This window comes from Cricetulus griseus, chromosome 2 (genome assembly GCF_003668045.3).
Source record: "Cricetulus griseus strain 17A/GY chromosome 2, alternate assembly CriGri-PICRH-1.0, whole genome shotgun sequence".
NCBI classification, from domain to species: Eukaryota; Metazoa; Chordata; class Mammalia; order Rodentia; family Cricetidae; genus Cricetulus; species Cricetulus griseus.
Window position 1 is genome coordinate 191,759,165 of NC_048595.1, and position 19,993 is coordinate 191,779,157.

A 19,993-nucleotide genomic window follows, 5' to 3' on the forward strand; every position below is an offset into this window, starting at 1 on the left:
CGGTTTCCACCTGTTAAGTTTGGCTTGCCTGTTCATTCAGCTTAAAACTGTGGCCCTCCAAAAATGAGTCTTTGCAAAATTAAACTTTCAGATCTCACACCCTTATGTTGTGTAGGGCCAGGATTTAAACTGTGTTGGTTAGCACATGAAATGGGTTTCACTCTGTCATTTTCACAAACAAAAAAAATCTTAGGAAGATATTTACGAACTGCTTTTACAAGACGCGAGAACGGTTTCTAAAACTTTGGGACTGAGTAGAAAAGACTGCCTAATCTAGAGAGAAGAGAGACGAGGAGGTCTATTGAATTTTTCGGTGGTCGCCAGCTTGCGGCTCCCGCTGTCGCCTCGGTCTCAGGCAGGCTCCGGGCGCCCACTGGACAGACACCTGTGGGAAACCTGCTGCAGTTGACTTGGCGCCTCCCGCCGACTGCTTCCGGATCGCGGTGAGTGTCGCTTCCGGAGCAGCATGGCGGCCACGGAGGAGGAGAGGCTGGCGGGGAGCGGGGATGGAGAGCGGCTGGATTTCCTGCGGGACCGGCACGTGCGGTTCTTCCAGCGCTGCCTCCAAGTCTTGCCGGAGCGGTATTCTTCGCTGGAGACCAGCAGGTAACTCGAGGCTGCCGCGGCGGGGCTGGCGATGGCGGCCCTCCGGATGCGCGCCGCAGACCGACCAGACAGCCGGGACCCGCGGGGCTGTGCTGCCGCCGGGCCGGCCTCGTCCACGATGCCGGCCCTGCCCTACCCGCCCTGGGCCCCGGGCTCCCCGCCTCTCTTCACTTCCTAAGCCCCCTCCTGACATCGCCGCTGACACCTACTCCCTGTGTCCCGGGAGATGTCAGGGAGCTCCAAGCTCAGGACTTTTGGAATCTCCTGGTTCCGCCTCTTTTCTTGTCCCAACCATTTTCTGTGAGCTTCCTTTTCCACTCCCTTAACATCCTGTGAGTCACTTTCGTTTCTTTATGTTTTCAAAAGCAGATCACAAAGCGTTTATCCATCATCGTGCCTGCGCTGCCCTTCCCCCCTTAATTAACTCTTAATTGAAAAGCAGGGAAACCCTCTATTCAGATGTGATTAGAAGTTTACTTATGAGGAATTGTCAAATGGTAGGGTTAAAGGGTTCACGGTAAGGCTGGAATTGGCAAATGCCTGACATCTGGCAGAGAGAGGTTAAGAAACTGTTACAGAAGTTGAACTGAGAAAACCAAAGGAAGACATGTTTGCTGTGCACTGTTTGTATTTTAGAGCGAGGCAAAAGAGCTGCCTGGGATTGGATGCTAAGAAACATTGGTTTTTGTTTTATTTTAGACAGCATCTCACCATGTAGGCCTAACTGGCCTGGAACTCACCCTGTAGACCAGGCTGGTCAGAAAACTGCTGCCTCTGCCTTCCAAGTGCTGGGATTAAAGACAGGAGCCACCATGCCCAGTTACATAGTTTCGTCCTGGTGTTCCCTATATTTTCTGAATTAGGAGCTTCCGGTGTATTTTGAACACTTGGTGATTAGTTCAGTTTGGGGATTTTTATGAATGATTTCTGCAAATGTGATCAAGAAATACTTAACTGGTAGGTGTGGAAAGACAGCTTAACAACGCAGGCGAGCATTTAGGTCAGTGCTGTGTGCTAATGCTGACTTTCTGAAGTAAATGCAAGCACATGCACTGTAATCCAGATTTCTTTAGCCAAGCTATTCTTGACTACCACCTGTATGTAGTGGTTTGTTTAATAGCTTTTTGTCGCATAGAATTCTGTCTTGTGTATAACATCGGGGCTGCCTTGTTTGATTTGATTGTCAGTAGTCACATTTGGCTATTTTAATATGAATTAATTAGATTTGATTTCAAATTCAGATTTTCTTTTTCAATAGCCAATGCATTTCAAGTTCTCCACCACATTTTAGCCATTGGCTGCTGTTTCTTTTAACATTTGCATTGTCTTACAGGACACCTTTGCACTAGGACCTTAAGTGGTGGCTGGCATATAAAGGGCATAAACAAATATTTGTCAGTGTGACCTGAGCCCTACAGGATGAACAGAATTTTTTTTTTTTTTTTTTTTTTGGTTTTTCAAGACAGGGTTTCTCTGTGTAGCTTTGGAGCCTATCCTGGCACTCGCTCTGGATACCAGGCTGGCCTCAAACTCACAGAGATCCGCCTGCTTCTGCCTCCCGAGTGCTAAGATTAAAGGCGTGTGCCACCAACGCCTGGCCAGAATTTTTTAAAGCATTTAAATGTTAGTGTTTTCTGTGTATGGGTATTTTGCCTGCATTGTGCCTGGTGCCCATGGATACCAGAAAGGGGCTTGGAACTGGAGTTGCAGATGTGGATCACCATGTGGGCTCTGGTCCTTGAATCCCAGTCCTCTACAAGAGCAGCCAGTGAGCCATGTCTGAAGATGAACAGATTCTTTAAAAGAAATAGGAGAACATTGCTTATTCTCTTTCCTTTATCCACAGATATTGATTGGTCAGCATGAGTTGCTACACTTCATATTCTACATGCTTACACACCAAAGTACTATTTCCAGGGATAGGAATGTGGCGAAGTGGTAGTGCAACTTCCTAGCATGCTGCAGGCCATGGGTTAATCCTGACAGTAAAAAAGAAAAAGTCCAAAACTTTCACCATTGATAAAGGGAAGAGATGTTTAACCTGGCTATCAATAAAGGTTTATGATTGCACTTTCAAAATCCCATTGTGTATGATGTATAAAATTAGTAGTGCATGTTGACAGTACACAATATAATTTCTGCTCATAACCTAACAGTAACAATTGTCTGAACTCATAATCCGTTAAATAACTGATATGATCATAGCATTCCACACCAACCGTTATATATTAGAGCATGTGTAACATCTCAGTGTATTGGCTCAGAGATGCTGTCTTCACCCCTATGTCTAGTGCATCACACTTGCATAGAATTTTTTGAAGATTTTTATTTATGTTTATATATTTGTGTGCCTCTGTAAATATATATGCATTTATGTGCAACTGCCTGTGGAGGCCAGGAGAAGGCATTAGATCCCCTGGAATTGGAGTTACAGGTGGTTGAGAGCTGCCCAATATGAGTACTCAGGTCCAACGCAAGAAGAGCAAATGTGCTCAACTGCTAAGCCATTTCTCCAGCCCTTCCTATAGAACTTTTTAAAAAATTTTAGTTTTCCTATGGGTCATTAATAATCTCATTTAAAAGATAACAGTATATTGGGTTTTGAGGTGTTCTTTTTGTGGTTCATATTGATTTTAAGTTGCTTGTGTTCTTATTACTGACTGATACAAAGCAGCCTAGGTTACTTATTTATTTACAGAAGCAATGTTTCTCTGTGTGGTCCATGATGGCCTCAAGCTCACAGATGGCTGCTTCCTCTTGAGTACTGGGATTGCAGGTGTGTGCAACCACACTGGCCAAAACACTCTTGAGCTAATGTTGGATTTATATTTAGACACCTAGTAATATTTTTGACCCACTGTTTTTGTAAAATTACTCCATTTCAGTTTCTTGTACTGTGATAATCAGGAATTATGGAGCAGAGTTCCTGAAAACATCCACACCTTCTACTGGAACTTCTTCAAGACTGGCTAACTTCTGTGGTTGTTGGGAGGTTTGAATGTTGCAGGTCTAGACCCAATCACAGTATCTCTTGGGCTATCTTCAGTACCTTAATGGCCATTCCGTGCCCACCTCTGTATCTGACACAACATCCTTGTTACTAATAGATTAAAACAGTAGAAGTGTATTAACAGACTTCCACCAACCATAAGGCTAAGAATATCAGAAAATAAACGAGAGTCTTATAGCAGAGATTTCCTCCTTTTGCCTTAATCTTTGACATCTACCTAATATTCCCACCATGTATTGAAAAGTGATTTAATTTATGATACTCTTTGTTCTGTTGCTTTAAAAACTTCAAACTCTAACCACATTGGAATATGAAATTTGGGGTAACCTACCTAAATATGTGTTCCTGGGCCATGATCACTTGTACTTGGCTCCAGAATAAACTATGTTTTAACCCCTTTAAGGTGAGTGTTGTGGTTTTTATGTGTAACATGAATAATAAAAACCCAGTGACAGATATTGGTGTTCAAGCTTCAAGCTGAAAGATCAGAGCCAGCTGGCCACTAGCTCTTAACTCTGCCTCAGGATGAAAGGGCTGTCTCAGTTCCTCACTGTTCCTCAGTGTAGCTGGAGACTAATTCCCAAATGTGGCTGGAGACCAAACTGCTCCAGACTGAATATCTGTTCCTATTTTATATACCTCAAGTAATGGGATTAAAGGCTTGGTGATCCCAAGTGCTGAGATCACCTTTGTGTGAGCTGTTTCTCTTTTAGACTGGATCAGTTTCATGTATCTCAATGTCTCATTGTGGCCTTGAACTAGCAGAGGTCCATCTGCTTGTCTCTTGAATCCTGGGATTAAAAGTCTGGCTGTGTGGCTTGTGGCTAGCTTTGTATTCTGAGCCCTCAGGCAAGCTTTAATAAATCTTAAATAATATATCACCACATTTATGCTTACACAATAAATGAATTTTCCTTTTCAAATGGCACCAGCATCATGAAAATAAGTATATTATTTGCTGTTTTACCAAAGAGCTGTGTTTATATCAACAAAAACAAAATTTTCAAAAACCGTTTTGGGCAGTGATAAAGAGAATGTGGTTATACTGACCTGAGACAGGTGAGTAGTGTGTTGTGAGGGAAGTAGTAATGGTTTGACAGTATTTTGGAAGCACTGCTCTGTGTGAGTGGACTATGTTCCCAAGCTTTGAAAACCCTGCTTTACACCTTTCTAGAATAACCACTGCCGACTGGGACTTCCAAGCGTCTTCAACAATGAAGCCATCTTTGTGTAGATCTTAGGTAGGGCTCTGTATAAATCAAGTTGCAGTCTTCTCAGATGTTAAACAAGCAGCTACAGGAAGAACTAAATGGCAGTGGAGAGATGGACCCTCAGGAAGCGTGTGTAATGTTCAGTTCTCAGCAGCCACAGTGGTTCACTTTGGCCTCCCTTCCCAGGTATCTGCACTCCTGTGCACAAACCCACATATTCGGGCACACACATACCCCTCATTTACCACTTGTGCTGGTGGTGGGACTTGGGAGAATGGAGCTGATAAATGAAGTGGACTAAAGTTTCATTCAGTAACCAACTTTATTCAGAGTATCAAATAATTTCTTCTCTGATGGTTAGGAGGAGTAAAGTGTCCAATCACAAAAGGAAGCTGCTTGTGATGGACAGGCTGCAAGTGGCAGAGCAGGTTTTTCCATACAGGCATATAAACAAATAACAATAGCCAGTCGTAATGGATAATCTAAAGTAAACTCACTCCTATCCACTACACCTTGGAAGAGCATGAAATATATAATCCAAGATCAATTCTGGTTTGTGAAGAAACTGAGATCACAGGACTCTTACCATTTTTTTTTTTTTTTTTGAGTTTTCTCACAAGCAATCAGAATTCTCCTCACATGACTCCATTCTTGGACCCCTAGTTTAGTTAAACATAAGACTCTCCTAATTAAAAATAAAAAAGCAAATCTAACAGTGTATACATTCAAGCATGCACACATACAGAGACATGAACACATTATAAATACATAACATGCTTTTAGCCTTTAAGTGACTTACTTGCAAGCTTCAGTACATTCCTGTACCCCACAGTTGAGTCAGGTTCATGATTCCTAAAGTCGCTTCCTTAAAAATTAAAGGTTTGACTGGTACTTTTTGATTACCAAGAATAAATTATGGGGTTTTGTTTGTTTTCCTATTTGACAAGGTGGAGGAATGGATTTTAATTATTTTACAAGTAGAATGAGGGTTTTTGTTGGTTTGTTTTTTGTTATTTTTCCTTTTGCTGTTTTATTTTGTTGTGGGTTTAGGCCCAGAAATAGTTCACTGATTTGATAGTTAAGGTGATGTTTTACTTTTTTTCTTTCTTTTAGGTTGACAATTGCATTCTTTGCACTCTCGGGGCTGGATATGTTGGATTCCTTAGATGTGGTGAACAAAGATGATATAATAGAGTGGATTTATTCCTTGCAAGTCCTTCCCACAGAAGACAGTGAGTGAGTTTTTAGCATTTTATTTTTAGTATGATTAGCTGTTCTTGGTATGACATGCATGAGATTAGCAAATCATAGAATTTATTTGTACTCTTGGTGTACTTTACATATCTTTATTTTTCTTGTAGTTCAGCACCACTTCTGTGTAGATATAACACATAACTAGTATTGCCATTAACCTCTCTTGAGAAAGCAACTTAGTCATGGGAATTATATTGAGACTCACAAATACAGCTGCACACTGTGTTGTATGTACCTACATTAATGACTCCTTATTTGTATTTGATGTTTATATCTGACTAGTTCCTTAGAATTTGCTCTGTTTCTTATTCTCAGTCATAAGAGTCTAAGTCATAAGTTTTCCCATCTTCATAAAATTCTCTTGGTCAATTGCTGTATTTCTTAACACTTAAAGTTTTTTTTAAATAAAGTCTCCAAAATTCATGACTTTACAGTTGACATGTTTTGAGAAAAAGAAGTACACCGTGTTTCTTCAATTTTACAAAATATAAATGTAGTTCCGATGACCTGAAACTGTGGCTTGTTACTCAGCAGGTAAAAAGTACCTGCTACCAAGCCCAATGACCTGTGTTTGATCCCCAGGACTCAACATGATAGAAGGGAAGAACAAACTTTGGCTAGTTGTCTTCTGGCCTTCACACATGTGTTGTGGCATGTGTGTGGCCCTACACAGGCTTGTACACATACACCCAAATACATAAATGTAAATTACCACAATTGTAATTTATAACTTCAGAAAATGAATTAAAAAGTGCTTATAGTAGCAAATTAGTAGCAAAAGAGGTGTTCATCAAAATTAAAATATTTAAGGAAATTATGACCCAGTAAAAAATGCTGTGTAGTATTAAAATGATAAAGGGAGGCCTGTATATGTATTGACTAAAAGTCTGCCTGGCATATATGGTTAAGTGATAAATTGAAAACATAGAGTCAGCATGGTAGTATGTACCTATAGTTCCAGCTACTTAGGAACTTGATGCAGGAGGATTGCTAGAGGACAGGAGTTCTAGACTAGCTTAGGAAATTAATGAGACCCTTTCATCTGGTTTCAAAAGCAAATAAGCAAATAAACACAGATGTTTTAACAGTTCAGTCTGTAAATATAAATGAATAGAGAAAGCCCTTGAGAGGATGTATAGAGCATCTTTGGAGGGGGACGTAGATGGAGCAGAGGTAGGGGATAATGAGATAAGATAATTACTGTGTTTGAATCATCTAATAAAATGTTTCTGTTTTTAAATTTAAAAGCCATCAAATGATGAAAGTCAACAATTTCAAACTGAAATTTATGCAAATATTTATTTGCTAGTAGAATATTAATATTTTATAATTTTTCAAAGCACAGTCAGGTAGTTACTAGATTTATTCTTCATTTAATCCAGAAAAAATCAAGAGAGTATTTGGGGGTAACCAGCTGCTCTCTGATTGGATTTTAGGCCAGCTTCACAGGAGGAAACACATGTCTGGCACAGTAAATCTAGCCGGAGCCCATGCTTGAAGAGCTCAGCTGCCCCAGAGATGAATCTATTGTTATTATTCTGCTAAATTGACTTAATACCCAACTGCCCTCTAAATCTGTAATTTTCTCCCACTTAATTGGTGTAGCTCTCAGACCTCATCAGAGGAAAACTGGTCAAAGTACAGAGACTATAACACACACACACACACACACACACACACACACACACACACACACACACACACACACACACACACACACACACACACGATGGGAGCCCAGAGAATCCCTGGGCATAAAAGGACTGCTGCACTCATTGCCTGAACAAGACCAAGCCAGTTGATATTCGGGCATGAATTGAGGAGGGACTCTTAAGTTCTTATCCCTAACTGAGGAGCTTTGAATATTTGGTGACTTGTGGAAGAGGGAGAGGACAGTGTTCTTTATAAAACTTTCTTCTGTGGATGACCCCACACTCAAGACTGTATGGGCAGCACAAATTGAAGTCCAGGGTTTATTTAAAAAAAAAAAAGGGGGGGGTCATGGCACATACCTTTGATCCCAGTGTTCAGGAGGCAGAGGCAGATTTCTGAGTACAAGGCCAGTCCAGTCTACAGAGGTAGTTACAGGACAGCTAGAAACTTGGTCTAGAGAGAAGAAGAAAAGGAACTGGAGTTGGTGGGAATGGGGGATGCAGAGAGGGAGGGGTGGATCTGAGAGGGGTCAGGGAAAAGAGGGAGTCATAAATATGGTCAAAATACATTGTAAATTTAAAATTATCAAAGAATGAATACTTAAAAATATTGTGTCTGTGTCCTTGCACAGATGTTAAAAAGATAGAGTTGGACTGACATGACAGACTCTCCGGTCTCAGTGCTGCCCTACTGTTCAAGTGCCAGCCAACAGGCAAGAGTCAGTTTTAGTGTTTATTTTTCAAGCAAACATTCTAAACATGTTCTCTGATAGTACAACCCCAAATACTTTATCGTGAACGCATATGCATATGACATGAATAAATTCTTATGCTTGTTGCATCCCCATCTACTCAGTTTTTGTTTTTCTTATTGGACTCTTCTGCTCTGTGGTTATTAATTTTCATTGTAACGTAGACTTCCTGTCTTTGAAGTTGGTGCCACAAAAGTAGAGGGTCCATTAACTAAGATGTTTTCACTTAAAATACGACTATCTAGACTTCATATTCATGGTTTTCATGTCAGTTTGAGATAGGACCACAATGTCTTACATCATATCAACTTCTGTGTACAACTAGGTCTAGTGGGCAAACTATGCAAGGAACTCTAGTGTTTTGCTGATGCTTAGTGTGAACGCTAGATGGTGCTGTTGAATAGAGCTTCAACTTCACCTGGCGTCACTTGCAGTGATAAGTTTGGACCAAATTGCATTTTATCCTTGAATATTATGAGATGGTAAGTTTCTAGAATTATAAAGGAAACTCTAGTAGCCAGCAGACTTGACGAGAACTAGAAAAGAATGCCCAACGAACTTAAAAATGGTAAATATGTTCTCTTATTGAACATATTTTCACAGCATTGGTACTTAAGTGTATGGCTGATAAACCAGTTTGATGAATAAATCTTCTTTCTTGGACGCTAGGTTAAAAGTTAGTAAATGTGCCATGAGAAATAAGAACTTCCTGTGAGCTGTTGTTTACATTGAAACTTTTTTTTTCAATCCAGTTTCATACTCCACAAGCAGTTCAGAATACTACATTGTCTTCCCTATGTTGTGACTGTCTCCAAAAACTAAATAGATTTTCATGGTGACGGTGTATTGTCCTATTGGGAAAAGAAGAAAGGACACTTTTTACTTTGATGATATTTTCCTTTAAAAGTATTGTAAAAGCAGGAAAGGCTCTTCATTTCTTCTTGTTTCACTTTTGATAATAATTAATTGGACAATTTAAATTAGTTTATTAAGCCATGGTCACTGCTATAACCTGAACATATCCTTTGTCCCTTAAGAGAACCCTGCAGCATCCTACTTGTAGTATGTTACTGTTCCAGTTAGGAAGTGGAGTAAATTTCAGCTGGGCATGCTAGTGCCTGCTCGTGGTCTTATCATCTGGGGGCAGAGATTGGAGAATCTGAGCTCAAAGCCTTGGCTAGATAACATTTGAGGCCAACCTGAGCTACATGAGACTCTGGCAGACAGACAGACAGACAGACAGGAGAAACTAATAGATTGTTACTTGCACGTAGAGCATAAGTATTAGGAAGAAAAAGGTCATGAGTTTGAGTTTGGTTCCTTGTGTCCATGCTAAAACACCCAACGATACAGGATTTTTGAGCATCAGTTTTCTTGCTGCTGCTTCTCAGAGAAGTTAAGAATTTAACCTAACTAAATCTCAGAAGCAGGAGTGTATTCACTTGTCTCTAAGTAAGTGATATCTTACTCAGAAGCATTTTCTTTGAACTCACACTGTATGTGAAACCCCTAACTGGATTGTCCTAAGTTATCAGGGGACTCAAGAACTTCCTAGTAAGGAGATAGACCTATGCTCAAAATATGCATAGAGTTTTCTCTCAATCAGAAGTGGAACTGGGATCAGATTTTTATAGTGAAGTATCAAGTTGGTAGCGTGCAAGGAGATCTTTAAAAGGGGTTGGGGAGGAAAAGAGGAGGCTGATGTTCAATTCAGATCACACTTTTGTGATCTGACACTTTTGATACTGTTTGCCCACCTTGAAGTGGTTAAAACAAAGTCATGATGAAAGGATAAAGATAGAAGGGAATTCTACTGAACTGTCTGTCCCAAAGATTCTTGTTTATTCATTTTCAGTCAGACATTGGGTACTGCTGTAGGACTTTGTGGATGATAGTAAAGGTTATACTAATCATCTGATGTTAAAATGCAGTGTATCCGTAGGTCTCTCCCACATACACATAATCTTCCTGTGTGTGTATATGCATATGTAGGTATGTGCATATCAGTAGTTACATGAACAGCAGGTCAGTCAAAAAATGTCATGAAAGAGCAGAAGAGAAAGCCAGAGGGACACTAATCTTGGAAAGAATTTGGATGATAGCTGCTCTCTGGTAAGAGTTTCCTGTGTAAGAAACTGTAAGAGAGGCTTTAGCAGCCAGTGGGAGCGCCTAGCTAATAGCCAGCAGTGAAACTGAGACTTCAGGAAACTCATCTGCCAACAATGTGACTGATCTGGGAGGCTGACCATTCCTCTAGAGCCTCCAGTAAGTAAGGTTGTGCTGGAAGGCCTTGATTGCAGTTCCTGAGACTTGGGTTGGCCTTCTAATTATCTGACACAGCAAGATGATAAACGTGTCTTCAGGCCCTGCAGTTGTGATGGTTGCTTGTTGACAGTGACTCATAGAGGATGAAGGCTCCCTGGTCCTCTCATCCCACACAGCTACTATTGTGCTTATTCCCTCCAGGCTGTTAAGCATGTACCATTTACTTAATTAAAAATATCATACACATGCTTTATATCCTTTGTTTTCTCTTGTTCAGATACAGATTTCCATGCTGTTATATAGTTTTACTAATAATTCCTTTCAAAGTTAGCATAATGTACCCTTTGGTAGATACAGCAAGCTGTTAGGAATTTCTGTACCTTCTAAATTTTCACTGCCATGCTGCACTGGATACTTCTGTGCATATGGCTTTGCTCATGAAGGTCCTGAAGTACACTCTGGGATGATAGTCACTTAGACAAAGGGTATGGTTTGGTTTCTCTTTAACAAACCCTAAGTGGCTTACCAACTTTAGTCTTACCAAAAGTAAGGCACATGTACTGAATTTACTGCCTACATTAGTGCTGCCGACAGAGGAAAATGATTGGTGGGAAGTTTTCAACTTAGTAGTTTCTCATTTCTGCAAAGATTTATAAACTACCACTGAGTGTTTCAAGGAAGCAAAAGCTGAGTGAGGTGATTGATTGTTTGGTTTGGAGAAGTGAATGGGTATGTTATGAGATGAAAGCTCATGGCATCAAAGCCCATTTTTAGACCATCTTGAGTTTTTATTAGCTGGCTGTTCTGGTGTGCTAATACATTCTTGCCTTTTACATCTATCATACTGGTTTTCTAACAGCCATTATGCCCATAATTATAGTTGTGTTTTTAAGTTCTTAACTTACATCCCATATATATCTGGAAGAGGGAATACTTACAGATAGAAAAACAAAATAAGAGGATTATGAGTAGAGACCAAGTATGAACTTAAGTATTCTGCCTACTTCAAAGCTAAGCACTCAGAACACAGTTTTAAGACTGAAATATGCATGTACATTCTCTCTAAGGCAATAGAACGGTTTACATCTGTAGCTTACTCACATATCAAGCAGTGAGTCAAAGTGGATTCTAGAGCCTGTTGTGTGAGCTGTCACTTAACTTCCGGGTCTGTTTTCTGATGAGTCTTCAACATTATCTCAATAGAAATGGAAACCATGGGCCTTAATGTGTAAGAGGACTTGCTGTGAAAACAAGACCACCTGAGTTCAACTCCTAGCACCCACATAAAAGCCTGACATGGCTGTGCAGGCCTGTAACCCCAGCTGTGCCAGCCTAGCTGAAACAGTGAGTTTCTGGTTTAGTGAGACACTGTCTCTAAATAGCAGGTCAGGAGCAGTAGAGGAAGACTCCTAGTATCCCCTTCTGTTCTCTGCATGTGCACACAGCCATATACATACTCACCTGTATGTACCATATGTGCAGACAGAGAAAATGGAGCTTTGGTTATTGAACAATTGTGTGGTTAAACTGCTTTGGATTCTATACAGAGATACTGTATTTTAAATAAGCACACACTTTGTTTTCTAGGGTCAAATCTAAGTCGCTGTGGTTTCCGAGGCTCTTCATACCTGGGTATTCCATTCAATCCATCAAAGGTTAGTTCTCTTCAGGTTGGAACATGGGCAAGGGACAAAGAGATCCTAGTGAGAAAGCAGATGAAGACATTTAGAAAGAACTACGCTTCTAGGTTCAATATGCTAAATATATGCAAAAAAAGTCTTAAGTAAAGCTGTTAGCCCCCTTTCTAGAAGTTTTTTATGGTACATGTATATGTAGAAATTTGTTATTACCAACAGTTATCTCTTATTATTATGTGTATGTAGTGATTCCTGGAGAAACTGAAAACACAATGTTCAGATACTTTCTGTGAAGCCAGTGAACTTCCCTGTGTTCCAGGACTTAATGTTGGCTTCCTGTTCCTCAGGAGAGTGAGATGTTCTCCCTGAAGAAATTGGGGACCCAGGCTAGTGACTTTTAAATCAGGAAGCTCAGCTTCCTGGCATTTTGGGCAGAGGTTTTTGAACCGGCCCATGCCAGTGTACAAAGAAGTGCTAATGAAGCAAAGAAGAGCTTTGTTTTCAAAGAAGCAGGCCCAGAGCAAGCGCTGGAGGTTTTACTTGTGCACAAAATTACCAAGGTGTTTTTTTACAGTGGAAAGTGGAGGAAAAAAAAATTTTTTGTTCCTTCCCTTTCTTTCACCATGATGTTCAGTATGGAAATCAGGGCTTCAAGTACACCAGGCTCTACCAACTGAACCATACCCCTGCTCCTTTTCATCGATTTTTAAAAAAAGAGGTCTCAACAAACGAGGTCCTGAGACCACCTGTCTGTGATCCCCCAGCACCTGAGAACCTGTCGCTGTTTAAATCTGTGTAATACTGTATGTCCTTCAGGACCACTTGAGTGACCGCCTCTGGATTGTAGTTAATGTCCTCAGATATCTCTTCATCTCTTAATGGGCAAGGTTCACATTTAATTCATGTTTGGATTCCCTGCCATTCTTTTAAAATAGCAGGTGTTTGGCTTAAATACTGAAAAATGAGACCTGCTGTGGGCATTCCAAGAAGCCCATTATAAACGTGAAATAGAATAGTCATGAGGTGTTAAGATGAAGATTGGTTTGGTGTTAGTGAAACTATTTAAAAGAATTGTATGTGGGGTGGACCAGTGGGTGGCGATGGCTTCAGAGTTAAAGGGTATTGAGTAGCATGCAGATTTGCTCTGTGAGGAAGCACAGGTCATTGGGCAAGGAAATTGTGGGATTAAGTTGCTAACCCTTTTTAACACACATGTACAAACCTTATTGGCTAGATTCCGTAGATGAAGCTTAAATGTGGTTTATTTCAGAGATTGTGTGACCTTGATTCATGTTATACAGTTGAAGTCCTTACCTTTACTTCTTATATTCTGAATGCTAATGTTTATTAGATGCTGAAGTGATTAAACTTCATGACAGTAGAATGATAAGGTTATGTGGTGAATAATACTATGGTATTTAATTTAGATTTTTACCTTATGTCTTAACTTTTTTCTGATTTTTTTTTTTTTTTTTTTGACAGATCTGGGAATTAAACCCACAGCCTCAACACACACTAGGCAAGCACTCTAACACAGAGTGGTATTCCCAGACCAAATTTTACTTCTTTTTATGAATTTCTTGGTTTAAAATATTGAATGAGTTTCTAACTTTATAAGACATACTTTTTACAAATTATAGGCTTGAAGTTGAAAGTTTCAAATATGTGGTTAATTCAAATGTCATAACTACTTTCATAAGTTGGAGGAATATAAGATTTAGAAAATTATGTAGCTTTTAAGAAGACATTGAGACATAAAAATTGAGGCTTTTTTTCCCCTCAGGTAGATATTTATACAAATTGGTATAAAGAACATTCACTAAACCCTCATGCCAAACCTCATTTGTGAAATACAATTTAAAATTTCAGTTAATTTGACATGGTATTAATTTTGGATTTAGAACCCTGGAACAGCTCATCCTTATGACAGTGGACACATAGCGATGACCTACACTGGCCTTTCATGTTTAATTATTCTTGGAGATGACTTAAGCCGAGTAGATAAAGAAGCTTGCTTAGCAGGCTTGAGAGCACTTCAGCTTGAAGATGGGAGGTATGAACTTTTCATTTTTCTTTTATATTTAAGTAAAAACTATTTGGAACTAAAAAACTGATATAATACTATAGTAGATTTGTAGAGGATCATATTCTCTTAATAGCACCATCCAGGACTGGAAATGTAGCTCAAGAGTTAGTGCATAATTAGTGTGTGAAGGCTCTGGGTTAGATCCCCAGTCACACAATGGAAAAGAATGTTTGTATACATAGTGCATAATGAAAAAAGTATCCCATTTTATATGAACAAAAATAAAGCTCACTTTCTATTAGAATTCCTTTCTCTTTTTAATTTACCCTTCAGGATGAATTTGAAATAAGCTATTTAGTTTGAAAAGCCTTGAAAGTACTTATGGTAGAGAAAGGAATGCACATTAAGTATGTTCAAAGTGAGATAGCTTGCTTTCTAGCTCATTGAGGGACATATTTAAACAATAGAGAAGTTAATGCTCATGGATACTTGGTGGCTTATGTAAGAGTTTAGGTTACGAACAGTTGTAAGTTGTTAATGTGAAGTAGTAACCATGGTCTCCAATCAAAAGACCTTGCGGACAAGTTTGCTGCTGTTACATCCCTACCCTGTACACTGTGATCCTTATTTTCTTGTCTGTGTTTTCAGAACTCTGCTCTTGATAAGGGACATAATAAATGGATATTTGGGAATCTGGTGTTGTCCTGGATCACTGCCATAAAGAGGAAGGAACACAGTATTACCTCTTTGAAACTAAATGTGTAATGAAACCCAATATCAACTAATAATTATCTGTATATACAGTTAGGAGAAATTTCACATAGTAAAACATGAGTTAGCAGTTTCTTACTCCCAAATAATATGTGTGAGGTTTTACTTGCTACTTTTTCTGCTGCCCTTAGTGGGAGTAAACAGCTTAGTCTGAATAGTAGAGTCTGGGTAGTGACAACTGGTGAGCATAAATGATTTAGGTTCATTTTCTACCTGTAGAATGTGGTGGGAGGAAAGTCAGCAATAGATGTTTCTGTAAAGACCCAGAGCCTGTGTTCCTGCTTGAGGTAAATGATCTTAATGCAGCTTCACATCCTTGTTTTCAGTTTTTGTGCTGTTCCTGAAGGCAGTGAGAATGATATGAGGTTCGTGTATTGTGCTTCCTGTATTTGCTATATGCTCAACAACTGGTCAGGCATGGATATGAAAAAAGCCATCAGCTACATCAGAAGAAGTATGGTGAGTTATGTTGGTACAACCAGACTAGTTGAGGTTATTGCTGGCATTCATCAAGATTTAAAAGTAAGAGTCACAAGATTAGGTTTTTTTGGTGGATTGTTTTCCAGAACACCATATGGAAATAATCTCAAAGAGCATATTGACCATTAAAATTTAGTGCTTACATCTGTTTTCTAATCTAATTTTAAAGACGATAACTAGAAACGTTTGTCTTACACAATAAAATTTATTCTAGCAGTGATAAGGAGCTTGGCCGCAGCCAGGGTGGCTTTTTGCTCCTGCACCTCTGGATAAACTAGAGGCAGCAGAATGTTCTCCTGGCTTATCACTTCCCAACTATGAGGATTCGAAATTTACAGATAATTTTCAGATGAGAGTTCTTCAGCCTATTAAGGCTAATTAATCCAACTTGTAGCAGATCTGTTACTATCTCACAATGGAATGTCAGAACTCTTAGAGGAGTTGATTTAACTATGAATCGATGTTTTCTTCTGTTCTGTTTTTGTTGTTGTGGTTTTTTGTTTGTTTGTTTTGAGATAGGGTTTCACTATGTAGCCCTGACTGGCCTTCAGCTCACAGAGATCCCCCTGCCCCTATCTGCTGAATTCCTTATGCATAGATTTTATTGAATGTATAATACACAGAGTTTAAAAGCTTGTGACTGCAAAAAGAAAAGACCTTAAGAATTTTAAGGGGAAAAGAGCCAAGAGCTGAGCTCATTTCTATAATCTGAGCTGTCAGGAGGCTGAGGCAGGAGGATGGCTGAGAATTCAAGGGAGGGGAGGAAGGAATGAGAGTGCAGAGTGTAAAAGGAAGGAAAGGAAAAGGAAAGTAACATGTTAGGGGTTGGGTGATACACATTAATTTGGGTAAGATGGTGTGTGCTAGTTTTTTCTGTAAAACTAGTGGGTTCTGTGTGTGTGTGTGTGTGTGTGTGTGTGTGTGTGTGTGTGTGTGTGTGTGTGTGTGTGTGTTGTGTGTTTATTCAGCATTTCATTCAGATGTGTGAGTATGAATAAGTAGCCTGTATCTCATGACCTTTTATTCATTCATGTTGTAGTGTGTATGGTTTTCCCACCCTAGTACCTATCCTATAATAAGTGGAAATTCCATTATAAAAAGCCTTCATTTCTTTATTTACACTGTAAATAAAGATTTATACTATAGACTATAGATTGTTATTTTATTCAATGGAATATCGTCTTTCAGTATCACATTGTTCTAGTTAGCTTTAGCTGTCAACTTGACACAGCTTCGAGTCATCTGAACAAACTGTCTTCTGTGAGGGATTGCCTGTGGGTGTGTATCTGTGGGAGATTGTCTTGATTGTTAATTGATATCCCAGGACCCAGCCTGTTGTGGGCAGCCCCACACCCTGGGCATGTGGGCCTGAGCTGCTTAACAAAGCCAGAAACATGAGCCTCTGAGCTAGCAAGCAACATTTCTCCAGAGTGTCTGTTTCAGGTCCATTCTTGAGTTCCTGCCCTGGCTTCCCTCAGTGATGAATTATAAGCTGAAATAGAACCCTAACTTGCTTTTGGTGAAAGTGTTTTATCATAGTTGGAACTAGAAATGCATTACATTTTGGTGCTCAGGTTGTTCCATATTTGGTCACTGAGAACCTTCTCAGGCAGGGTCAGTTGACATGTTCCCTTCATTCTTTGAAGACTTTCTTGCTTTCTGGTATGAGATATTTCTGTTTCAACTTTTACTTTTCTTAGCCTTGGACCTGCAATGAGGCATTTCTTGAAGGAGCCCTGGTCCTAACTGAAGGACGTTGTTGAAGAAACAAGGATCTGGGTTCTAAGTGTGCTTATTAACATTGGCTATCATTGCTTTTAGGCCTTTCTAATCGAGCAGAGCTAAGAAAGTTGTATATGTATGTATACGTAGACCTTTATACATACACATGCAAACACAGTCTGCTTCTGTGTGTTTTTAGTAGTCTGTGTGTTAATAACCATGAGTCTGTGAGATAAGCCCAACTTTTAGTTTACTATATACGATCTATTTATTTTCCCTCTTTAATAAGTTATTTATTCCAGCTGCAGTTAGATGTATTTATTTCTGTTTGAATTCCTGTTGTAGGTATTTTCCATTTAGACTCCCCATCCCCTAAAAAGTTGTTGGCCTTTATTTATTTACATATAGGATTGCTTACTTAATATGTATAACTTAACCTGTTTCTGTATGTCAGAACTATTAAAGAAAAAATTCATACAAGTGTAACTTCTTATTTCCCTTTTATCTAACACCCTTTCTTAACCCCCAAACCTACCATCTTGTTCCTATTCACTTTATAGGTAACATTGTTACTGTTTTCTCTCTTTGCTTTCCTGTATTATTGTTTGATGAGAAGATCCATATGCCTTTTATTTCTCCTTATTAAAACAATAACCCTCTTCTGGTACCCTAATCTGTATTAGACATATATGTATATCAAATGTGAGTTTCATTAGAGTGACTTACATAGGCTGTGCTCTGGCTAGTCCAACAATGGATGTCTCCTGATGGAAGGTCATGAATCTGGTAGTTGTTCAGTGGCTGTGAGGCTAGATGTCTCAGGCAGTCATCAGTCTGCTTTGGAATCCCAAAGAAGTATATTTTAATACCAGTGAAGTAATGCCTTAACAACAGGATAAACTTACCAGTGAGGGTGAGGGTGAGCAGGCAAAAAGCGAAAGCTTCCTTCTTCCATGTCCTTTTATGTGGGTTGCCGCCAGAAGGCATGACCCAGATTTAGGGTTGGTCTTCTGATCTCAGACAATTCCAGATTTAGGGTAGATCTTCTCACCTCAAATAATCCAATGAAGAAAAACCCCTTGCAGGTGTGTGCAGCTGTGTGGGTTTTAGTTAATTGTAGATTAGTCAAGTTGACAACCAAGAATAGCCATCACAAGTCTACCCCTTCTCAATTAAACACACATCATATCTCTTTATATAATACTCAGTTTCCAAATGAAAACCATAACCAGGTCATAATTATGTCTAATATGCTATAACTATCCCACATATAAACAACACATCATTTATTAAATTCTGCAGTTACCTTTTCTGGTAATTTGCTTTTTTTTTTTTTTTTTTTTTGGTAATTTGAATGATATGCCTTAAAAAAAAATCACAGAGTTTCCCTCATTTTTTTCTTACAGTTTTGCATTACTTGAATGTGTGGATATAACATGGTCTTTTCTAAGATTCTTTATTTACAACTATTCTGTATTAAGAGTATTTTTTTTTTTACTTACAAATAGTGCTGTTATTGATAAACTTCTGCTTAACTTTTTACATATTATAGAGATACCTTTAGGTAAATTATTTGATCAAAAGCTAAGTACATAAGCAATTTTATTAGCTATATTTTGTTTCCTAACTCCCAAAGATGACCATATGGACCAGGCTATGAGTAATACTCTTGTTACTGCCCAGCTCACTGCCCTTACAATGTATTCAGTAAGATGAGCCAATTTGTATTCTAACCCCCATAGAAGAGTGCCTTTTCCATCTAGCCTTGCCAATAGAATGTTATACTTCTTTAAAAATCCTGTTTCTTGTCTTTGTCTTTATCCTGTCATATTCCGTCTACCCACCTCCAGTGTTGGAACCTAGATCGTTTTTCATGGTAGGTAAGCACTTCTACCAATGAACTGTGTCACCAGCCCTGCTTTGCTTATTGGCTTTCTGTATTTCAATTTTATATGTGTTCTTTGCTGGTCTTTCATTTCAGTCACTTTCTCCCTGGCAATTTTACTTCTTTTGAGTGTGACCAAAGTAGTGTTTCAGATCAAGCTCAGGGTCAGGTATATGCTAAGCAAGCACACTTGACCACTGAGCTCCGTCTCTGCTCCACTTGTACCTCCATATATCAGTTTCATAGTCTTAATTGTGTTTTTTCTGCCCTTATTTGGTTTCCCTTCTTTTTTCAGAAAAAGATTTATTATTTATAATTTTGTGTGTGTCGGGGCAGGGTGGGGAGTTGTATGCACAAAAGTACAAGGTGACCGTAGAGGTCCGAGGAGTTGGATCCTCCTAGAGCTGGAGTTACAGGTGACTGGGAGCCTCCCTGATGTGTGCTGGGGGCTCAACTTGAGCTTGTCTCATAATCACTGAGTGCTCTTAACCACTGAGCCATTTCTCCAGCCTCTCTCTTTCCCTTTTTGTGTTTTCATTTTAAATAATTGTTCCTTAGGAGTCCTATAATTCAGTTCTTTTTCTTGTTGTTGTTTTGTTTTGTTGGAGTTTTTGTTTGTCTTTTTGAGACAGTTTCTCTGTAACTCCACTGTCCTGGAACTTACTGTGTAGACCAGGCTAACCTCAAACTCAGAGATTTGCCAGCCTCTGCCTCCTCAGTAC

The 19,993-nt window shown here is 39.3% G+C and overlaps 1 protein-coding gene across 1 annotated transcript in view; it reads left to right on the forward strand.

Moving 5' to 3' along the window:
* The first annotated feature begins 466 nt into the window (after nucleotides 1–466).
* Pggt1b (protein geranylgeranyltransferase type I subunit beta) overlaps nucleotides 467–19,993 on the forward strand; it is a 35,810-nt gene continuing 16,283 nt past the window's right edge. Inside the window, exons 1-5 of the mRNA XM_027400855.2 lie at nucleotides 467–606; nucleotides 5,941–6,059; nucleotides 12,338–12,405; nucleotides 14,289–14,440; nucleotides 15,511–15,643. Coding sequence (XP_027256656.1) covers nucleotides 467–606; nucleotides 5,941–6,059; nucleotides 12,338–12,405; nucleotides 14,289–14,440; nucleotides 15,511–15,643 — 612 coding nt within the window. The remainder of the gene's footprint in view (nucleotides 607–5,940; nucleotides 6,060–12,337; nucleotides 12,406–14,288; nucleotides 14,441–15,510; nucleotides 15,644–19,993) is intronic.